This window comes from Loxodonta africana, chromosome 15, assembly GCF_030014295.1.
Source record: "Loxodonta africana isolate mLoxAfr1 chromosome 15, mLoxAfr1.hap2, whole genome shotgun sequence".
NCBI classification, from domain to species: domain Eukaryota; kingdom Metazoa; phylum Chordata; class Mammalia; order Proboscidea; family Elephantidae; genus Loxodonta; species Loxodonta africana.
In genome coordinates, this window is record NC_087356.1 from 29,510,845 (window position 1) to 29,529,642 (window position 18,798).

At 52.8% G+C, this 18,798-nt stretch overlaps 1 protein-coding gene across 5 annotated transcripts in view; it reads right to left on the reverse strand.

The window, feature by feature from the left end:
* Positions 1-16,265, reverse strand: part of RTKN (rhotekin) — a 17,612-nt gene extending 1,347 nt beyond the window's left edge. For 2 of the 5 annotated variants that reach the window (XM_003413690.4, XM_064268758.1), the window contains exons 1-11: positions 16,034-16,265; positions 5,820-6,019; positions 4,049-4,110; positions 3,900-3,953; positions 3,685-3,802; positions 3,270-3,479; positions 1,804-1,898; positions 1,599-1,705; positions 1,248-1,376; positions 400-568; positions 101-205 (exon numbers count right to left, since the gene is read on the reverse strand). In XM_003413690.4, coding sequence (XP_003413738.1) covers positions 101-205; positions 400-568; positions 1,248-1,376; positions 1,599-1,705; positions 1,804-1,898; positions 3,270-3,479; positions 3,685-3,802; positions 3,900-3,953; positions 4,049-4,110; positions 5,820-6,019; positions 16,034-16,144 — 1,360 coding nt within the window. In that variant the 5' untranslated portion in view covers positions 16,145-16,265. Of the gene's footprint in view, positions 1-100; positions 206-399; positions 569-1,247; positions 1,377-1,598; positions 1,706-1,803; positions 1,899-3,269; positions 3,480-3,684; positions 3,803-3,899; positions 3,954-4,048; positions 4,111-4,734; positions 5,799-5,819; positions 6,020-13,913; positions 14,801-16,033 lie in introns of those variants that run through there. The other 3 variants (XM_003413691.3, XM_064268757.1, XM_023552789.2) reach the window with 3 other exon arrangements.
* Positions 16,266-18,798: the final 2,533 nt, after the last annotated feature.

The window sequence follows — 18,798 nt, forward strand, 5'->3', positions numbered from 1 at the left end:
GTGTGTTCTCTCTCTGTTTCCATCATCTGGGTCCCTTGAAGCCCCCAGCCCCACTTCCCATCAGCTCTCTAGATTTCTGGGAGTGGCCTCTTTCACTCACCCATCTCATGGTACAGAGACCCTTGCTTGGCCACTGCTTGGGGTGGTTTCCGAGGAGCAGGGGTTTCGATTTTCATGATTTCATCACAGCACTGCTTCCACTGGCCTAGAGGGAGAGCATGGATGGGGGGCTGGGGAGAGGACTGTTAGAATGCCCAGCTGCCCTCTCTTCTGCTACATTCCCTTCCACACATTCTTGAAATAGAAGTCCTTGGTAAAAATAATTAACCTCAATCCTTTCCAGGCCTTACAAAGGTTCAGCCCAGCCCCCTCCCATGCCCCAGCCCTTTCTTCTCTTACTCATGTCAAAGAAGAGCTGCCACAGAGCCTCCATCCAGCTCTGCAGGGCTCCCCGGCTCTCTGTCTGAAGAGTGTGCATCACCTTGTCATCTCCATATTGGTTACTGATGCTCAGGGTGAAGGGCCGCCCTGGGGCCTGGTCCAGCTCTCCTGCCCGGACTCGAGTGTCCTGCAGGAGAAAGGAGAAAGGGTCTGCTTCCAGCCACACCTTGGTCACAGAATTCAGCAGTGACACCAGGCAGGCTTGGTCATCCATTCCTTAGAAGTCGGAGCTGGTGGGGCCTTAGAAAAAGGAGCTGGTGGGGTCTTAGCTAGCCGTCTCATTTGCCTTCTACTGACAAGAGTGGGAAGGAATGGCAGGAAAGGGCTGGGAATGAGACAACCAGCTCTGAGTCAGGAGAGAGGACTGAGTCAGGCAGGGCACGGAGGAGCAAGAACACTGAGGCCTAAGGTCCCTCAACACTTCCATAAGAGTAGGTAGGAAAGCCAGCTGGGGAGAAAAGAGGGGCAGTTGGACCTGGATCAGGAGAGAACAGGAAATGGTGAAGTAGATGCAGATATGAACTTGAAGGGAAGGAAGAGCGGAGGATGAAAGATCCTAAACCAGCTGTAGTATCCACTCTGGGACTCAGCAGCAGCTAAGGCCAGTGAGCGAATGGGACGATCCTTCTCCAGTAATGCTGGCAGTGAACCTGGTCCCCTTAGCCTTCCTGGCCCTGAAGCTGAGTATGGTTAAAAATAGGAAGCCAGCGTCTATCTCTCTAAGAACTGCACCCACCCTCCTAGGGCCTAAAGGAGAGGCTTCTGGACCCAGGCAGGTGGTGCCTCACCCCCAGGGGATCCGTTACCTTGCTGATCACAATAGTAAACAGCGGCTCTTCCCCAGTGTCTGTGTCTTCTGGGCGCCGGTAACAGAAGAGGTTTGTGCCTTTCAGGACTCCATGCACTTGGGCCCAGCTCTGCAGTTCCCCAGCTTGCTGCATAAAGAACTCTAGGTCTCCTAGGGGAGTCTTACTCCCCAACACCTTTCTTCCCCAGTCCCCCATAAAGAACCTCCTCCTTTCTGCCCACCCTCCTTCCCGATCTTCTCTCATCTTGCCCACCCAGATCTTGATTTTTCAGAAGCCTTTTTATTTCCAAGTGATCAGTTCTCATCTGCCTTCTCCCTTTTCCCATCCACTCCTCACGGGCCCCCTCACCTGTACCCTGAGGGTACCACTTGCAGTGGGCTGAGTCATGCAGAGCGGCTGGGCCACCAAGCGGCAACACACACTACCATAAAGGGGCAGCCAGGCAGGGTTCTCCTCTAGGGGAGGAGGAAGGGCAGGGTAAGGGTGAGGAATGAACAGAGAACCATCCAAATGGCCCCTCTTCTCCCCAGCCAGCGCCCACCTCCATACTCACCGTGACTGGTGAGAGTGAGGTCATGTGTGCGGAATCCATCTTGTACTGCTGCCAGAGTGAGCGTGGTGTGCGCCAAGAGGTGGTAGCGGGGGCCGCTGCAGGAGAGACAAGTGGGCTTCAACAAGTGGGGTGGATTCAATGGCAGGAGCTATAAGGGCTACCCCACACAAAACTACAATCCAAGCTTGCCTCCCCGGCAGGGGTGAGGAGCAAACATTTATTGAGGGCCTGCAAGTGCCAGGCCTCATGTTTGGTATATGTTGTCCCACTGTATTCCCATGGCAGCCCTGTGACATTGGTAGCATTCTTCAGTTAAGAGAGAAGGTAACTTGAGGCTTTAGAGAGGTTAAGAAACTTGCCCATACTGTAATTTATAGCTGGTAAGTGGTGGAACTGGAATTTGGATCCACCTCTGTCTCTAAAACCAGCATTCTGTTCATTACCCTAAAGCAGAGGCATCACACGTGGGGAGCACACTGTACTGGGTGACACTCTTAGAGGGGGTGACACCAAAATGACTCTACAAAATTTCTGTGCAGTGTTTCAGCAGAAATTTATAATTTTTTATAAAAATATCCCTGTAGTTATAATAACAAAAACGTTTTTCGTAAGCCCAGCTTGCATGTATCAGTATACCTACAGCTAAAACTCTATGCTAATTTACTTTTTTAACCTTCTCGTGCACTCCAGAGCCCTGGTGGTGCAGTGGTTAAGAGCTCAACTGCTAACCAGAAGGTAGGCAGTTCAAATCCACCAGCTGCTCCGTGGAAACCCTGTGGGGCAGTTCTACTCTGTTGTATAGGATCGCTATGAGTTGGAATCGACTCAATGGCAACAGGTTTGTCTTTTGGGTTAATGTGCCCCAGTCAGAGCTGTCATTGTTACCCAATTACAGTGACACTTCGAATCACGTGGTTTCATCTGCACGCGCTATAAACACAGGCTGTTGTTTTTGTTGCCGCTGGTGTTTTTACAGTTTCTGATTTTGTCAAATTTTCTGGTGTTTTAGCTATAATATTGTAGCAATTAGCGTGGGGGGGTGGCACCATGAATTACCGCACTGGGAGACATCAACCCTTTTGATGCCACTGCCCTAGAGGTTCTCAAACTGCTCCTCAGAGTCCCAGTGGTTCCACGGAATGCCTCCGGGTGGCTATAGGCACCACGACAGGCTCCCCTGCTCCAACCAGGTAGCTTTGATCTACCCACATAAGATGCATTTGCTGGTGCTAAAAGTTTAGAGCCCAGAGCCTAGCTCTCCCTCCCTATTAATCTTCTCAGCCAGCTTGGGCCTGGCTCAGGAGTACGGGTGAGTGCCTCACAGCTGTGTGGCTGCTGCTTATTCACACCTGTCTGCATGTCCTGGCAGCAGTGCAAAATGAGTTTCACACACTCACTACAGTTGAGAGGTCACCTGTGGCCGGGGAACATACAGCTGAGGGAGGGGTGGGAGTGCAGCACCTTACCCCACGGCCAGGGTGGGGAGCAGGATGGGACTGCTCCCTGAGCCCCCGGCACTGTCCAGCGATGCCCGGACACGTCTCCCTGAGGAGCGGCCCAGAGAGCTGCTAAGTTTGGTGGCAAGCCTCTTGGGAGCAGTGGTCAGGGCCCCCTCCTCTTCCACGCAGGCCCCATACAGCTCCAGCCGCAGCTCAAAGTCCGGCCCCGCGTCCGCACTACCAGAGTTTGGGAGAAGGAGAGAAGGATGGCCACAGGGAAGTCATGGGGGACTCGGGAGGAGGAGTGGTGCAAGCACAGGACAACTCCACAGGGAAGGCCAGGCTCCCATCTCCCCTCCTCCCTCTGCTCCCCTGGAGCCACCTCATCTGAGAACTGGGGCAGCGTAGAAAAAGGAGGGAGCCGCAGGGACGAGGTACTCACAAGAGCACGCTGTTCTGAAAGGTGATGTCCGTGAGGGTCCTGTCCACCAGGACCATCTCTGTGTCTTCAATGTGTTCCCCCAGCTGCAGCAGCAGGAACACAGCCCAGCGGTGCAGGTCTGGGGCAAAGCAGGCAAAACTGGTGAAAACATGCCCCACAAGGGCCTCCAACCTCAGTCACTCCCCTGAATTTGTCCCAGGGTATGTGGAACTCACCACCTTTGTTCTTGAAATATTCCGTGTCTTTCCACATGAGTGGGATCCGGAGGTCTAACGGGCAGAGAGGGAGAAACAGATGTTGAGACAGCACAGGACACCATGAGTGGGCTAGGGAAGCCAGCAGGGGGAGTAGTTGTGCTCCTTACCTGAGATGCAGACCCGGCCACGGCAGGGGGAGCGGTCAGCCGGTGGCCCACTGTCAGACGGCCTGTGGGTAAATCACAGTGTCCTAGCCTGGCCTCTAGATACTGCTCCCTCTTGCTCCAGTTCCCAAGGGCTCTAGGACCCCCTCTGATCCCAGGGGCCCAGCCCCCAGGCCCCAGCCAGGCTGACATGGCAGGCCTGATGGGCTGGGGGAGGATTGCTGGGCTTAGGGACACCAGAGCCACATTAGCTGTCTTCCTGACTACCTCCCCAGTCCCCTGCCACGGACAAGTGAGGCTCTTAGAGGACAGCTGCCTACAGAGAGACTCCCTTTCAAGGGCTCTTCTCCAATAAAAGCCCACACTTGGAGGGGTTTTCCGGCTTGTCTTTCTGCAAATAGGGGAGGCTGCTCATTTCCACCATCTCATCACTTCTTTGCTATAGGAGGGTACTGGCCAGTCAGAAAATAACCTGACCAGGGTGTGATGACAGGGGAAAAAAGAAAAAGCAAATAGGGGACATTTATGTTCCATTCACCACGAACTCTTTCCCCCCTCCCACCTCACCCCAGGCTTTGATTTCTCCTTTACCCCCCAGCCAGAGCCTTCACAGTGCCCAAGCTCCTCAGTACAGGGCCTCACATGCCCAGCCTTTCCCCCTCCCCTCCCCCCCCACCATCAGGACTCACCCGGCCTGTGTCCCTCTCCTAAGATGACAGTTTATCCATACTAATGCGTAATGCCCAATGTGATTACCCATCTAGTAGAGCCTTAAGCTAAATGACGTGGCACTAATGGCAGTGGGTTTAGCTGTCACAGATTTGGGGTGTACCTCAAATCACACTGCCTGGGCCACGTGGGGACTTGAGTAATGTCTCTGGGCAGGGCAGAGCCTGTCGACAGCCACCTCTCACAGAGGAAGCTGTCCCTGCCTGCTTGCCTTCCTCTAGCTTCATAGGGCAGCTGTAGAGTGGGTGTCCTGCCTTCTCTCGGTGGCTGCATGGGTGAGCTCTGGAGGGCTCCTGGCAACCTCCCCTTGTGTCAGCCTTCACTGGCTAAGCTGCATGGGCAACAGACCAATGAGGGGCCGGGGCCTTCTCCCCACTCAGCCCAGTGGGACCAAACAGGCCACTCTGCCAGAAGCCAATTCTTCAAATGACCCATTTACCAAAAACGGCCAATTCTCAAAAATATCCATTTGCCAAATTATTGAGGATATCTTCCCTAATGTCTTAGTTTTACCACAGGATCACCTCAGCCATTTCACTGTGAATTTGTCAGATCTACGAAGTATAGTGTTGGGTGTAACTTGTGTCTCTCATCCAGAGCTGATCCCTTTTAGGAGGCATAATCTAATTTATGCGAATGGGTAGGCTTTCCCTTAAATGGCTTTTTATTATGTCCTTGTCCAATCCCTGCCTCTAATGGGGAACCCCAGGTACAATAAACTATGGTAAATTGGCCATTTGGTGCATTGGCTTTGAGAAAATTAGTGTTCCAGAAACTAGCAAGCCAGACTCATCAGATCATAGGCAGGACTTAATGAATTAGTGCTTTGGCATTACTGCCCCTGAGACTGCCTGCCTTCCACCAGATGCACCGGCTTTTCTGAGTCCAGCCCTGGCTACTGGTGCACCTGTGGGCAGCATGCCGCTGAGGGAGGACACCTGAGGTGCCTGGCAGGCCCCTGGCAAGGCTTCATGAGGAGGGCATCTTCAGGGTGGTCCACATTCTACATGCACACACAATGCACTGCCTCCTTCCCCTTGCTTACCGCCGGGCTGTCTTCCCCAGCACCTGCGCCTCCTTGCGCCGCTGCAGCTCCCCCATGTAGCTGAGGATCCGGCTGTTGCAGACCAGCAGACTCTTGGTGGCCTCCAGAGCCTGCTCTCGCTGGGAGCAGGCTGCCAGCAGCTTGCAGGCCCCCTCCCTCATCCGGATCTCATGGTCTAGCTTCCTCTGCAACTCCGTGTCCTGACCAGGGTGGGAAGGAAATATCTGGCAGGGGACAGGCTGAAGCACCCCCCAGCCCTTCAGTAGGCCGTGGCCAAGGAGAAACTAAGAAACTTATGTTTTAGCAAATCAAGAGCAAGGGTTGGGTCTCAACCTCAGAATAACCAGGGAAGCTTTGTAGAAATACAGATGTTCTCACGCATTTGATAGTAGAATAAAAATTCCTTTAGCCTCTTTTGAGCAGAATTTTGGGGAAAAAAAATCTATGAACACTACAAATTTGCATATCCTTTGATCCAGCTATTCGATACTGGGAAATTTTGTATTGTACTTTAGATGAAGGTTTACAGAACAAACTAGCTTCTCATTAAAAAGTTAGTATACATATTGTTGCGTGACATTGGTTACCAACCCCATGACATGTCAACACTCTCCCTTTCCGACCTTGGGTTCCCTAGTCACCAGCTTTCCTGTCCCTTTCTGCCTTCTAGTCCTTGCCCCTGGGCTGGTGTGCCCCCTTTACTCTCATTTGGTTTTATGGGCCTGTCTAATCTTTGGCCAAAGGGTGAACCTCAGGAGTGACTTCATTACTGAGCTAAAAGGGTATCCGGGGGCCATACTCTTGAGGTTTCTTCAGTCTCTGCCAGCCCAGTAAATCTGGTCTTTTTTTTGTGAGTGAGAATTTTGTTCTGCATTTTTCTCCAGCTCTGTCCGGCACCCTCTATTGTGATCCCTGTCAGAGCAGTCAGTGGTGGTAGCCGGGCACCATCTAGTCGTACTGGACTCAGTCTGGTGGAGGCTGTGGCAATGGTGGTCCACTAGTCCTCTGGACTAATCTTGCCTTTGTGTCTTTGGTTTGCTTCATTCTCCCTTGCTCCTGATGAGGTGAAGCCAGTGGAATATCGCAGATGGCCGTTCACAAGCTTTTAAGATCCCAGATCGAGATCTAGGAATTTATCCTACAGGTATACTTTCACACGTGAGCAAAGCCCAACATACAAAAATATTCATTGCAGCATTATTTTAAACATCAAGAATAAAAGCCCTGCAATACAGTATTGATTAAATTAATTATAGCACACCCATACTATTGTGAATTAAGTTGTGTCCCCTCAAAAAGATCTGTTCAAGGCCCAGCCCCCAGTATGGTGACTGTGATCTTATTTGGAAATAGGGTCTTTGTAGATGTAATTAGTTAAGATGAGATCATGCTGGAGTAGGGTGGGCCCTAATCTGAGCATTGTCCTTATAAGAAGGGACGCAGAGACACACACAGAGGAAGACAGAGGTGGAGACTGGAGTGATGCATCTTCTGGCCCAGAAATGCCAAAGATTGTTGGCAAACACCAGAAGCTAGAAAAGGCAAGGAGGGATTCTTCCCTAGAGCCTTTGGAGGGAGCATGGCCCTGCCAACACCCTGATTTCAGACTTCTAGCCTCCAAAAAAGGAGCCCTGGTGGTGCAATGGTTAAGTGCTCAGCTGCTAACTGAAAGGTCAGCAGTTTGAAACCACCAGCCGCTCTGCAGGAGAAAAGACCTGGCAATCTGCTCCCGTAAAGGTTACAGCCCAGGAAGCCCAATGGGGTGGTTCTACTCTGTCATACAGGGTCGCTATGAATCAGAATGGACTCAATGGCACACAACAACAGCAAGCCCCCCAAAATGTGAAACAATAAATTTCTGTTGTGTAAAGCCACCTGGTTTGTAATAGTTTGTTAGGGTAGTCCTAGGAAACAAATACACTTTGTATATACTGTGTGTGTAATACCATAAAATATTGCATAGACATCAGAGTAAGACAGACACGTGTGCAAAAAAAAAAAAATCTCCAAAATAGATGAAGTGAGAAAAGCAAGCAGAACACTATTAGAGTATGCTACTAATTGTGCATGATATATACACATATGTATGTGTATGTGCGTGTGTGTATATATACATATAACCAGTAACCAGTTGCCATCAAGTCACTTCTGACTCATGACGACTCCATGTGTGTCAGAGCAGAACTGTGCTCCATAGGATTTTCAATGGCTGATTTTTTGGAAGTAGATCCCCAGATCTTTCTTTCAAAGCACCTCTTGGTGGACTGGAACAGCCAGCCTTTCAGTTAGCAGCCAAGCACTTAACCGTTTGTACCACCCAGGGACTGACTATATATATATGTGTGTGTGTGTATGTGTGTGTTTTATAACCCGCTGCCATTGAGTCAATTCAGACTCATGGAGACCCCATAGGACAGAGAAGAACTGCCCCATAGAGTTTCCAAGGCCTTAAATCTTTATGGAAGTGGACCACCACATCACTCTCCTGTAGAGGCTGGTAGGTTTGAACTACCGACCTTTTGGTTAGCAGCTGAGTGCTTAACTATTGCGCCACCAGGGTGCACTCCCACTCTTCTCTCTCTCTCTCTCTCTCCCTCTCCTTCCCTCCCTCTTTCTCTTTGTCTCTCTGCTTGTATATACATAAAATAGTGGTGGGACTGGGAGCCAGGAATGGAAAACAGATTTATTCATTTTACATATATATCCTACTGTACTACTGTCAGAAACCCTGGTGGTGTAGTGGTTAAGTACTATGGCTGCTGGCCAAAGGGTCTGCAGTTCGAATCCGCGAGGCGCTCCTTGGAAACTCTATGGGGCAGTTCTACTCTGTCCTATAGGGTCGCTATGAGTCGGAATCGACTCCACGGCACTGGGTTTGGTTTTTTTGGGTTGTTGTTGTCGTTCTTAGGTGCCGTCGAGTCGGTTTCGACTCATAGCGACCCTATCCACAACAGAACGAAACGCCGCCCAGTCCTGAGCCATCCTCACAATCGTTGCTATGCTTGAGCTCATTGTTGGGCACTACCGTATTATTGAAAAAAGTACAATCTTCTGAGTTAAAATTTACCAAGCCACACCTCAGATTTGTAGAATTAAGAATTTCTAGGAGTCAGGCTGGTGGGTTTTTGAAAATTTCCGGAGTGATTCCAAGGTGCAGCCAAGGTTGAGAACCACCAGCTAAAAGGAATGGACACAGATAGGAAGGGCTATCCTGGATTGCCTCAGAGACTCAAGTGATACGGGGGAACATCTTGTTGGAAAGGAAACAGCAGAGAAGGAGCACACCACCTATGGAGTTCACCCATGCTGCACAGAACCCCGGACACACCCAAATTAGGGGATTCCCACCTTCTGGCCCTCTGAGCTTGGGAGGTGAGGACAGAGGCAGGGAAGGGGATGGACAGGCAAGCAAGGCAGGTGCCCCAGGTGTGAGGGGCTGGGCAGGCTGTGCATATGGACCAGAGGGGAGACACTGGGAGAAGCACCAGGATTCTCAGAAACATACGCTCAGAAAGCAGCCCTGGAGGTCTGGTCACAGCAGAGTTTGAAAGCACTGGTTTGACCTGAGACAAACCTGGGTCAAAGTCACAGCCCTGCAATTTTCTTGAGAAGATGAGAAGAAACTTAAAAGCACCGGGCAATTTACTCAGCCTCCCTAAGCATTGGTTTCCCCATCTGTAAAACAGGGATGGAACAGTCCCCACATCCTGGGATTGCTATGAGGCTTCAGTGAGACAGGGAGGTAAGGCACTTAGCACAACAACTAGCGCCTGGTATACATGAATGGCGGGATGCTGATTTTAATGACGCTATTTTTTTATCTCAGATCACTAGAGCATCCCTGTCCCATCCAAGGCTCTCTATTTAAAATCCAGCTGGGAGGTGAAAGATACCGCCATTACTGGCTGCTTCACAAGTGCCATGTCATGGCATAAACACTTGTACAGGCAACAGGCCCTGTGAGCTTCTGGCTAAGGTGACCAGGGAAGGCTTCAGAGCAGAGGTGGAAGACTAACCCAAATCAGTGTGCAGATAGATGGTTCTGGAGGCAAGTCAAGTTGAGACACCCAGTAGGAGGAGGGGGGTGAATGAGACCACCCAAAACCTGTCTTCTCCCTCACGCCAGTTCTCCTCCACACTCTGCTTCCTTGCTTCTGTCCCTGGTGGCACCAGCCTTAGTCTCCAAGACCAGAACACCCCCCAAATTTCCTTCAAAAGCCTTGTCCAGCCTCCCTGCAGATTCTTCCTTTATTATTTCCTGGGCCAGGGCACCAGATCAGACTCTCATCACCCCTCACCCCTGCACCACCCACCTAGTTCCTTTTCTGCCGTTCCAAAATAGGCCAACTCCCCCTTCACCAGGAAGCCCTCCCAGACTACACAGCTCTCCCAGCCCACAGGGTCCACTCCAGCAGCCAGCTATGTCTGCCTGCACCAGGGTCCCACCTGCACTAAGCTTCGCTACTTGCCAACCCCACCCCGTTCTGCACTCAGCTCCTGGCACGAGCACCCCAAAGGGGTGAGGGTGAGGGTGATGCAGTGGCGTCTCAACCCTCTCCTGGCTAGCTTCTTTGCCCCAGCACTCACCGATCCTTCCCCAGCTCTGTCCATTGCGCGTGCGGCGCCGGCGCAGGAGGCGCGCGGGGTCCGGGCAGCAGGAGCGGGAGGGGCCAGAGGGCTGAGGGGAGCGGAGGGGCCCGGGCGCCAGCGCAGCCGCACCTGCCCCCGCCGCGGCGCTGGGGGGCGCTGGTGACATCAGCTCCCAACTGCCGCGAGAGCGGCTAAGGGGCGACGGGGCTCAGGCAGTCCCTCCCGGCGCCTGGCAGAATAGGGTGCCGGCTCAAGGCAGCGTGACTACAAGGACGGGACCTCCGGGAGCGCCCATGTCGTCCTGCAAAGGGCTCTGGGCCTCAGCGCTGAGCTCCTGCCAGAAATAGAGGGCGGGAGGGGGGCGAGGGAGGCCCCTAGCACTTTGCGGTTGTCCGCTTGCCCGGGAGCATAGGGAGGGGGTAGTAGTGTAAACATTACGTGAAACAGAGCCCGAGAGAAGCTGCTGGGCGCAGCATGAAAGAGGGCTGGGGGCCCATACAACCCCCTCCTGCCCTCCAGCCCAAAATTCACGGCCCCAGAGCCAAGAGCGCCCTAGAAATTCTGGCTCCCTATGATCGGGGCAGAGGATCTCAGAAATCTGGGAGCAGGCTCTGAACCCCTGTGCTTTGCCCTTTATCACCCCGCCACAAGTACAGCTCCATGCCTCCTCTCTCCCCAACACACATCCCTCTCTGCAAGCAAGCAGCATTTTTCCCAGACTCTCCTGGGAAAGAGGCCGGAATTGGGTGTCAGCAGGACCTGGGTTATGGCCCAGGGGGCTGAAGGAGGCTGAGTCATGGGCAGAAGCCCCAGCACACATATGGCCTAGTGGATATTCCTTCCCGGCCCTCCCACTCTCTTCTGTCCCTGACTTCCTGCTCAGCTTCTCACAGCCTTCTGTTCCCTTCATAATCTCACCAGAGCTACTTTTGGGTAATCAGTTCAAATCCTGACTTAAGTACTTGATTAGCTGTGAGAACTTAACCTTTAAAGCCGTAATTTGTAAACTGGGGACAATTCCACCTCCTTCATAGCCCTGTTTGAGGATTAAACGGGAAAGCCTAACCTCTACCTTGGCCCAGCACATAATTAAAAACAACCTGTCTCCCACTCCCACCTCCCCTTTACTTGCAGCTTAAGGTCGCCTCCTCCAGAAAGTCTTCTTAGATTTACTCTTCTCTGCTACCTGTCCTGCCAACCCCTGCAACATCAATGAGTCTCTCCTTTGAGCACCTGTGCAGGAAGGGAACAGCTGAGCTCGGTGGAGAAAGAGCACAGCACCCAGCCCATGGCTGACAAAGGTGTGGTCAAAGTGAAAGCCAAGTCCCTCCTCTGCCTCCAACTCTGGGCAGGCCTCCCATGGTGAAAAATTACATTGGTGGGGGCAGAATTGAAACACTTAAATATCTAGACCAGCTCTGTCCAATAAAACCTTCTGCAGTGATGGAAATGTCCAGTAGCCATTAGCCACACGAGCAATTGAAATATGGCTAGAGCAACTAAGAACTAAATGTTGTAGTTTATTTTAATTAAGAATTAAGTAGGCACATATAACTAAAACACCAGTTGCTGTAGAGTCGATTCCAACTCATGATGACCCCATGTGTACAAAATAAAACCACACTCCATAGAGTTTTCAAGGCTGGGACTTCTTAGAAGCAGATCACCTGGCCTTTCTTCTGAGGTGTCTCTAGGTGAGTTTGAACCGGCAATCTTTTGGTTGGTAGTCATGCGCTTAACCATTTAGACACCCAAGGACTCCTCACATAAACTACTGTCTATTAGATAACCACCAGGGTGGCTAATAGATTTATCTCATGTGCCAACACAGGACAATTAGCTAGTGTCAGAGCCCCAGTGGGGTCACTGGGCACCTTTCTGCAAATTAGAAAAAGGTAGCCCCCTCCAGGCAAACAAATTAGACAAAGGTGCCCCCTCGTAATACAATCCAAGTCAGAACAAGGCTTCCGCCTCTGCCTGGCTCACTTGTGAAGGGCACAACCTACGCAATTTATAGCAAGACTGCACTGAGAAAGATTCTGAGGCCACATCTGGGCTCATTGGTAGAGAGTGCTGTGATTGACTAGCAATGTCTGCTACGGTCAGGGAGTGGGAGCAGCAACTCAGGGGAGCACCACATGAGCAATAAATTCGCCTTTCCTGACCTAGACTCTACAGTCCTACCTCTCAACTCCCTCTGCAGCAACCCCCTGCCTCATCCTAGTGGTCACTTCCACAACTTCCTTCCTCTTCCCCATCTCAGTAAATAGCCACATCGCCCAGGTACTCAAGCCAAACACCAGGGAATTGTCCTGGAGTCCTCTCTTTGCCTCATCCCTCACTTCCAAGCCATCAGGCCTGTGAGATCTACCCCCATTATTTGAAGTCCACCCACTTCTCCCAGTCTCCATGGTCACTGTAATCTACCAGTTTCACACTCCTGTGACTGGAATAACCTCCTACCTGGTCTACTGCTACCTCGCTTGCGAATCCCTCCACACACACCACTCCAGACCATTCTCCACAGCAGCCATCATTTAAAAACATTTATCAGTCATTCCCCTGCATAAAGCCCTGCCATGGTCCAACAACACATTTAAAGTCAAAGTGCCCTATCATGGCCTTTAAGGCCCTGTAGGATCTGATTCCTGCCCACCAGCTTTACTCCAGCTACTACGTCCCAGCCACACTGGCTTCCTTTCTTTCCCACAAACGTATCACCTCATTCTCATCTTTGCCCTCGCTATACCTTCTGTCTGGAAAGCTCTTTCTCTAATCTTCACATGTTTTCATGTCCTTCTGGTCTCAGCTCAAAGATCTCCCTACCTAGGGCCTTCCTGACCTCCACATCTAATGCCACCCTTCAGACCTGCTTTTGATTACGTTCCCATTTCCATCATGACTTCACCACGTGAGATTATTTCTTTATCTGTTTGCCTGTCTACTGTCTCTTCCCCACTAGAATGGACCATTCCTGTCCCTGTCTTGTTCACGGAGGTGTTCCCAGGGTCTAGAACAGAGCTTTGCACATAGGAAGTGTTCCGTAAGTGTGTCATGAGAACCACTGACTGAATAAACACCTCCCTGCCATCTCCAGGGCCAGCTGATACCATACTCCTGCTCCAGGGTGACTTTCCCTTCCTCAAGCGAGTTAGACTACATCCTAGCTGCAAATCTCTCTCACAGTGAACTCCTCTCTTCCTCTCATACCTAAAAGGAGCTCTCATCTCCAGAACACAGATCCACACTCACCCACTGAGCTTCCAAAAATGGGTGTGAAGACCCTGTTACCAATATAATGCTCTGATCAGTGGAACTGAGCCTGGGCCCACCCGGCACCCAAGAACCACCTGCCCATCTCCCCACTTTGAGCAGGCCCTACCCTCCCCCCCCTCCTCAGCCCCAGCAGGGAAAGGCAGTACAGAGACGGGGTGTTGGGGTGCAGGCCGGGTGTTGGGATGCAGGCGGACAGAGGAGGTACCTACTCCAGGGGTGGGGCTTTACCTCCAGGCTGAGTGCCATCTGCCGAATGTAGAGCATATTCAGGTCCTCCAGAATGTGCAGTCTGTCCTGCATCTCTGTGCCCCCCAGTGCCCCTTCCCTTGCAGACCCCTCCAGAGGGGGGGCAGGTACCACGTGGCCTCACAGTTCCCCCTCCCACTGCTGTCTGAGTCTTGAAAGAGAAGGGCAGCTCTTGGGCAGTAGGCAAAGGCTGCCCCTCTTAGACCCCTCTGGCTGCTGTGACAAACTTCACGCCTATTGCTTGCTTGCTGTTCTGGGCCCTGGTGGGAGCCAGGCAGGGGAGGAAAGGAAAGTGAGCTGAGGATGAGCGGGGTCCAGGACGAAAGGCCAGCTGCAGAGGGGACTCTGGGCACAGAGTGCCCAGTCTTGCTTTGGTGGCAGCTGTTCTCCCAGCTGTGGAAGAAAAAGGCCCTTTCATTCCGACTCTGGTCCCTCCCCAGCCCCCGCCCACATCCCTGGGACAGAGAATCTGTGTGCAGAGAGGGCGTGAGGGGCAGGCACAGCTGGACGGGGGCAGGGAGAGGACATCCCATGCAGGTCCTGCAGAGTCCTGGGGTTTGCCAGGAGGTTGGAGATTTTCAACAGGGGTTCTGGCTTAGTTTGAGAGTTAAGAGGAACAGGGACAGAGGTGAGGACTTGAACCGAGGAAGAACCCAGGGAGTGGGCCAAAGGGGTGAGTAGGTATTGCGACCCAGCTCCCAGAGCCACCGCTTCCAACTCGGGGCCCCCATCCAGCCCGCCCCACCCTGGACTCACGATTACCTCGCTTTTCCAGCAGAAGGGAGAAGAGGGAGGGAGGAAGGGAGGGAGAAAGTCAGGGGTGTGCCTGTCTGCTGCTGCCCCCGCTCCCCTCTGCGGGCCCCTTCCCTTCCAGACAGGAAACCAGCCCCGACTCCCAGCCAGCTGCAGTTTGCCCCCCCTCCACCCCAGGCCCACGGAGTCACACTCCCCTAGTGCCCTGCGGCTCCGCCCCGGCTCTTTAGCGCTGGCTCCCAAAGGCCTGGCTCAACCCGGGGGCGGCTCCAGCGCACAGGCCCCTCCTCTTGGTCCCCGGGCCTCGCCCCCACCCCTGCTCGCGCGGGTCCCTTGGGCGGAGTTGCTTGGCTGGGGGACCGACAAAAGTCCCCTCCCCCGAGTTCTATAACATATGAACTAGAGAAGGCAAGGGACAACGGGATACCGGTGTAAAAGGGCCTTTGTTCAAGGCAGGCGGGAGGAAAAGGGCAAAAGCCAGGCCTGGAATCCCCGCGAGGAGGGAGAGGGGGCGGGAGGAAGGCCGTCCTCTCTTAACCCTTTCTAGACCTGGAGGGAAAAGATTTTGGAATTGGGCTATCCTTGGGCAACTGAGAGCCTGACCTTGAAGACAAAAGCCTCTGTGAAGTCCTACAGGGGGCTACTCGCCCTCGCAGTCCTGGCTCAACCCCATATCTTCAAGCCCCTCCCGAACCTTTTTGGGGAGTTACAGGTGGGGCTCAGTCCGGGACAATGTGTTGACCAGTGGGCCTGGGAGGAAACTCTCAGCCAAGAGGCTGGACTCCTTTTAGGCCCTAGAGAAGGACGCTGAAAGTTTGGGGATGAGAAATCACCTTAGAAGAGTTAAAAGGGAATTCCCCTCCTCCCCAGCACAGCGAAGGGCTTCAGCGAAGGGGGCAGAGACCTGACCTAGAGGTCGAGGTTGTCCCAAGTGGTTGAGACAGGTTTGTGGGATGGGACCGGCAACCCGGGAAGGAGCGAGAGCCCAGGCCAGGCCAAGAGTCCAAACTTCTGGCGCCCACCTAGCTTGTTCACCTGCTTTTGCCCTGGGACGCCCGAGAGGGCCCGGGATCCAGGCACATTTTGGAAATCGAGCCTGGGGTCCCTCAAATAGAGGCCAACCCGGTTTTTCCAGGCAGAGGCAAATCGTCCCAACCCGGCCAGGGAGTGTCTGGGGCGGCACAGGTCCGATTAATGTGCAGAGGTCTGCGCCTTAAGTCAACAACTCTGCACTGTTTGGGTCCACACCACGGCGTCTCCGCCCCCCGCGTGCGTGCTGCAGGGCGGAGGCAGAAGCGGCCAGGGGCTGCGGGAGCTGGAAGGGGCGGCCAGGGGTGCGAGTCTCTCACCTCGGGCGGCTCGCTGAAGAGACTGAGTCGGAAGCGGCCGCGTTTGAACTCCATCTCCAGGGCGGAGCCCCGGGCCACGGTAACTCGGCTCCGGTGGTTTCGGGCGAACATGCTGGCGGGTCCGCGCCTTTCCCCGCCCTGTACGCTTTCTGCGCCGCCTGGCTCTGCCTGGTCTCGTCGGTTTCTGTCCCTAGACACCCGCCAGCTAGTCGGGTCGGGAATCTCCCGCTGCCCAGTTCCCAAACCCCGCCCCCGGAGTCGACACCTGGGACAGGCAGGGCGCGGCACCCTCCTCCTCCACCCCCGCAAAGGCCCGGCCCGCCTAGTCCCAGAGCACCAAGCGGGCCTGGCCCGACAGCCAGTCAGCGGGACAGCCAGGGACACACAACAGGTCGCCACCCCTGCAGGGGCGCAGCAGCCCTTCCAGCCGGGACCCTGGGCGCCTCACCTGGGCATGGGCGGGCCCGGAGAGGCCCCGCCCCACCAGCCGCCCCCACCTGGCGGGCGCGAAGTCCTTGGGCGCGGAAAACCCCGTGGCCACTTGGCACAACCCAGCTCTAGTCGGTCGCTGGCACTGCGCCCACTCTCACTCTCAAGCAGCCTTCTCAACGCGCTCTCAACCTCTCCAACGGACCATTTCAACTTTCCCGTTGTTGTAGTGTGCCTTCCAGTAGATTCTGACTCATACTCGTTGCCGTCGAGTAGATTGAGACTCATAGCGGTCCTATAGAACAGAGTAGAACTGCACCATAGCGTTTCCAAGGAGCGGCTGGTGCAGACGAACTGCCGAGCTTTTGGTTAGCAGCCCAAAGCTTAATCGCCGGGTCACCAGGGCTCCTTCTGACTCATAGCGACCCTATATGACAGAGTAGAACTGCCCCTATAGGGTTTCCTAGGCTGTAATCTTTAGGGGAGCAGATTGCCAGGTCTTTTCTCCCGCAGAGCGCCTGGGTGAGCTTAACCACTGTGCTACCAGGGCTCCTTTTCAACTTTCCTACAGCCCCAAATGTCTCTTCTTTGTTCTCCCTCCCTTGAACTCCCCACGAAGGCTATCCACCCATCCCTGCGGCCATGATTCAGATTCATGGAACAGTGTTTAAGCGCACAGTCTTGGAAACTGTGGAACCCAGTTACCTGAGCTTTAGTTTCCTCACCTGTTCAATGAGAATACAATTACCCCACCTCTGAGGTTGCTGTGAGGATTACATATGAGAATGAGCACCAAGTGCCCGGGATAGAAGTACCGCATAAATGGAGCTAAGAAGGTAAGAGTAGCAAGCAGCAGCAGCAGCTTTGTGCTGCAGGGCTGGACACCAGCAGCCTGGACCCAGACATCAGAGTGCCTTAAGAGGGTGCACACTTTGGCCCCTTCAGTGTTGACTATCTCATAGCTGCTTTGCTGGGCAGCTGAAGATAGGGTTACCACTCCCAGCTTCTGCAGAATAAGGAGGCTCCCTTCACTCTCAGTGGGAGTGGAGGGAATGTCAAAGGATTAGCTTGCTGAACACACTGGAGGGGTCTCCTGGACATTTCCAAACTTACTGGGGAGAATTTGAGGGGGGGAGCTCAAAACTACCATGTGTCTGGAACCAGAGAAATACCAACCTTTAGTTCTCAGAGAGCCCAGATTAGAATTGCTATGGCGAAGTACTCCACATTGTTTTGGAAAATCTGACTTAAAATTACTTTAGCAAACGGAAAAATGTCATGGCTACAGAACTGAAAAGTCCAGAAGTCAGGCTTTAGACGTGGCTTGACTCAGGTATTCAGACACTGTCATGCAACCGGTCCCTTTCCATCACTTGGCTCTACTTTCCTCCATGTTGGCTTCCCTCTTGACAGTGTAATAAGATTGCTGCCAAAAATTCTGAGTCTACATCTTTTCAGGCTTAAATTCAGCAGAGAAGAAACCATCTGTTTCCTGAGACTCCTGCATGTCTGGGATTCACTCTGGACCAACTGGGATCATTCATCTATCCCAAGCCAATCATTGTACCCAGTGATGTGGAATTAGACTAACTGGCCAGACCTGAACCTCTGTGGCTAAGGGAGATTCTATGTGTCAGTCAGCCAGTCCTGAATTAATTGCCCATTTCTGGAGTCCAATTAGAATCCAGTGAGCTGGGAGCCCTGGTGGCGCAGTGGTTAAATGCTTGGCCCTTAATCAAAAGATCATCAGTTTGAACTCACCAGCCACTCATCAGGAGAAAGATGTGGTAGTCTGCTTCCATAAAGATTAAAGCCAGTTAAAGATTAAAGGCAGTTCTACTCTACCCTATAACCTCACTCTGAGTCAGAATTGACTCAACGGCAATGGGATTGGCTTTTTGGGTTTGAGCTGGGAGACAAAAAAGAAGAGGTGGTTTCCCAGGGAATATTCCAGGTACTACAACCAGAAGGTAAGTATGCTGGGCAGGAAAAACAACAAACATCCTTAACATGCAAAATTTTATAGGGGAAGGGAAACCCAGTCAGTTGGAAAGGCAGATCAAAAGATTTTATAATCTACCTCCTAGTTCACTGAGTAATGTCTGTGGTCTTAGAGTTTGCAAGTGGCTATCCAAGGTGCAACAATTAGGCTCTATTCACCTGGAGCAACAGAGGAAGGAGAGTCAGAAATAGGAGGAAATGGAATGCATGGCTAGTTGCCTCCATAAGCAACTGCCTCTCTTGCCATGAGACCAGAAGAACTGGATGTGGTGCCCAGCTATCATTACTGAACGTTTTGATCAAAGAACCTAGAAAGGAGTCCTGATCAAAAGGGG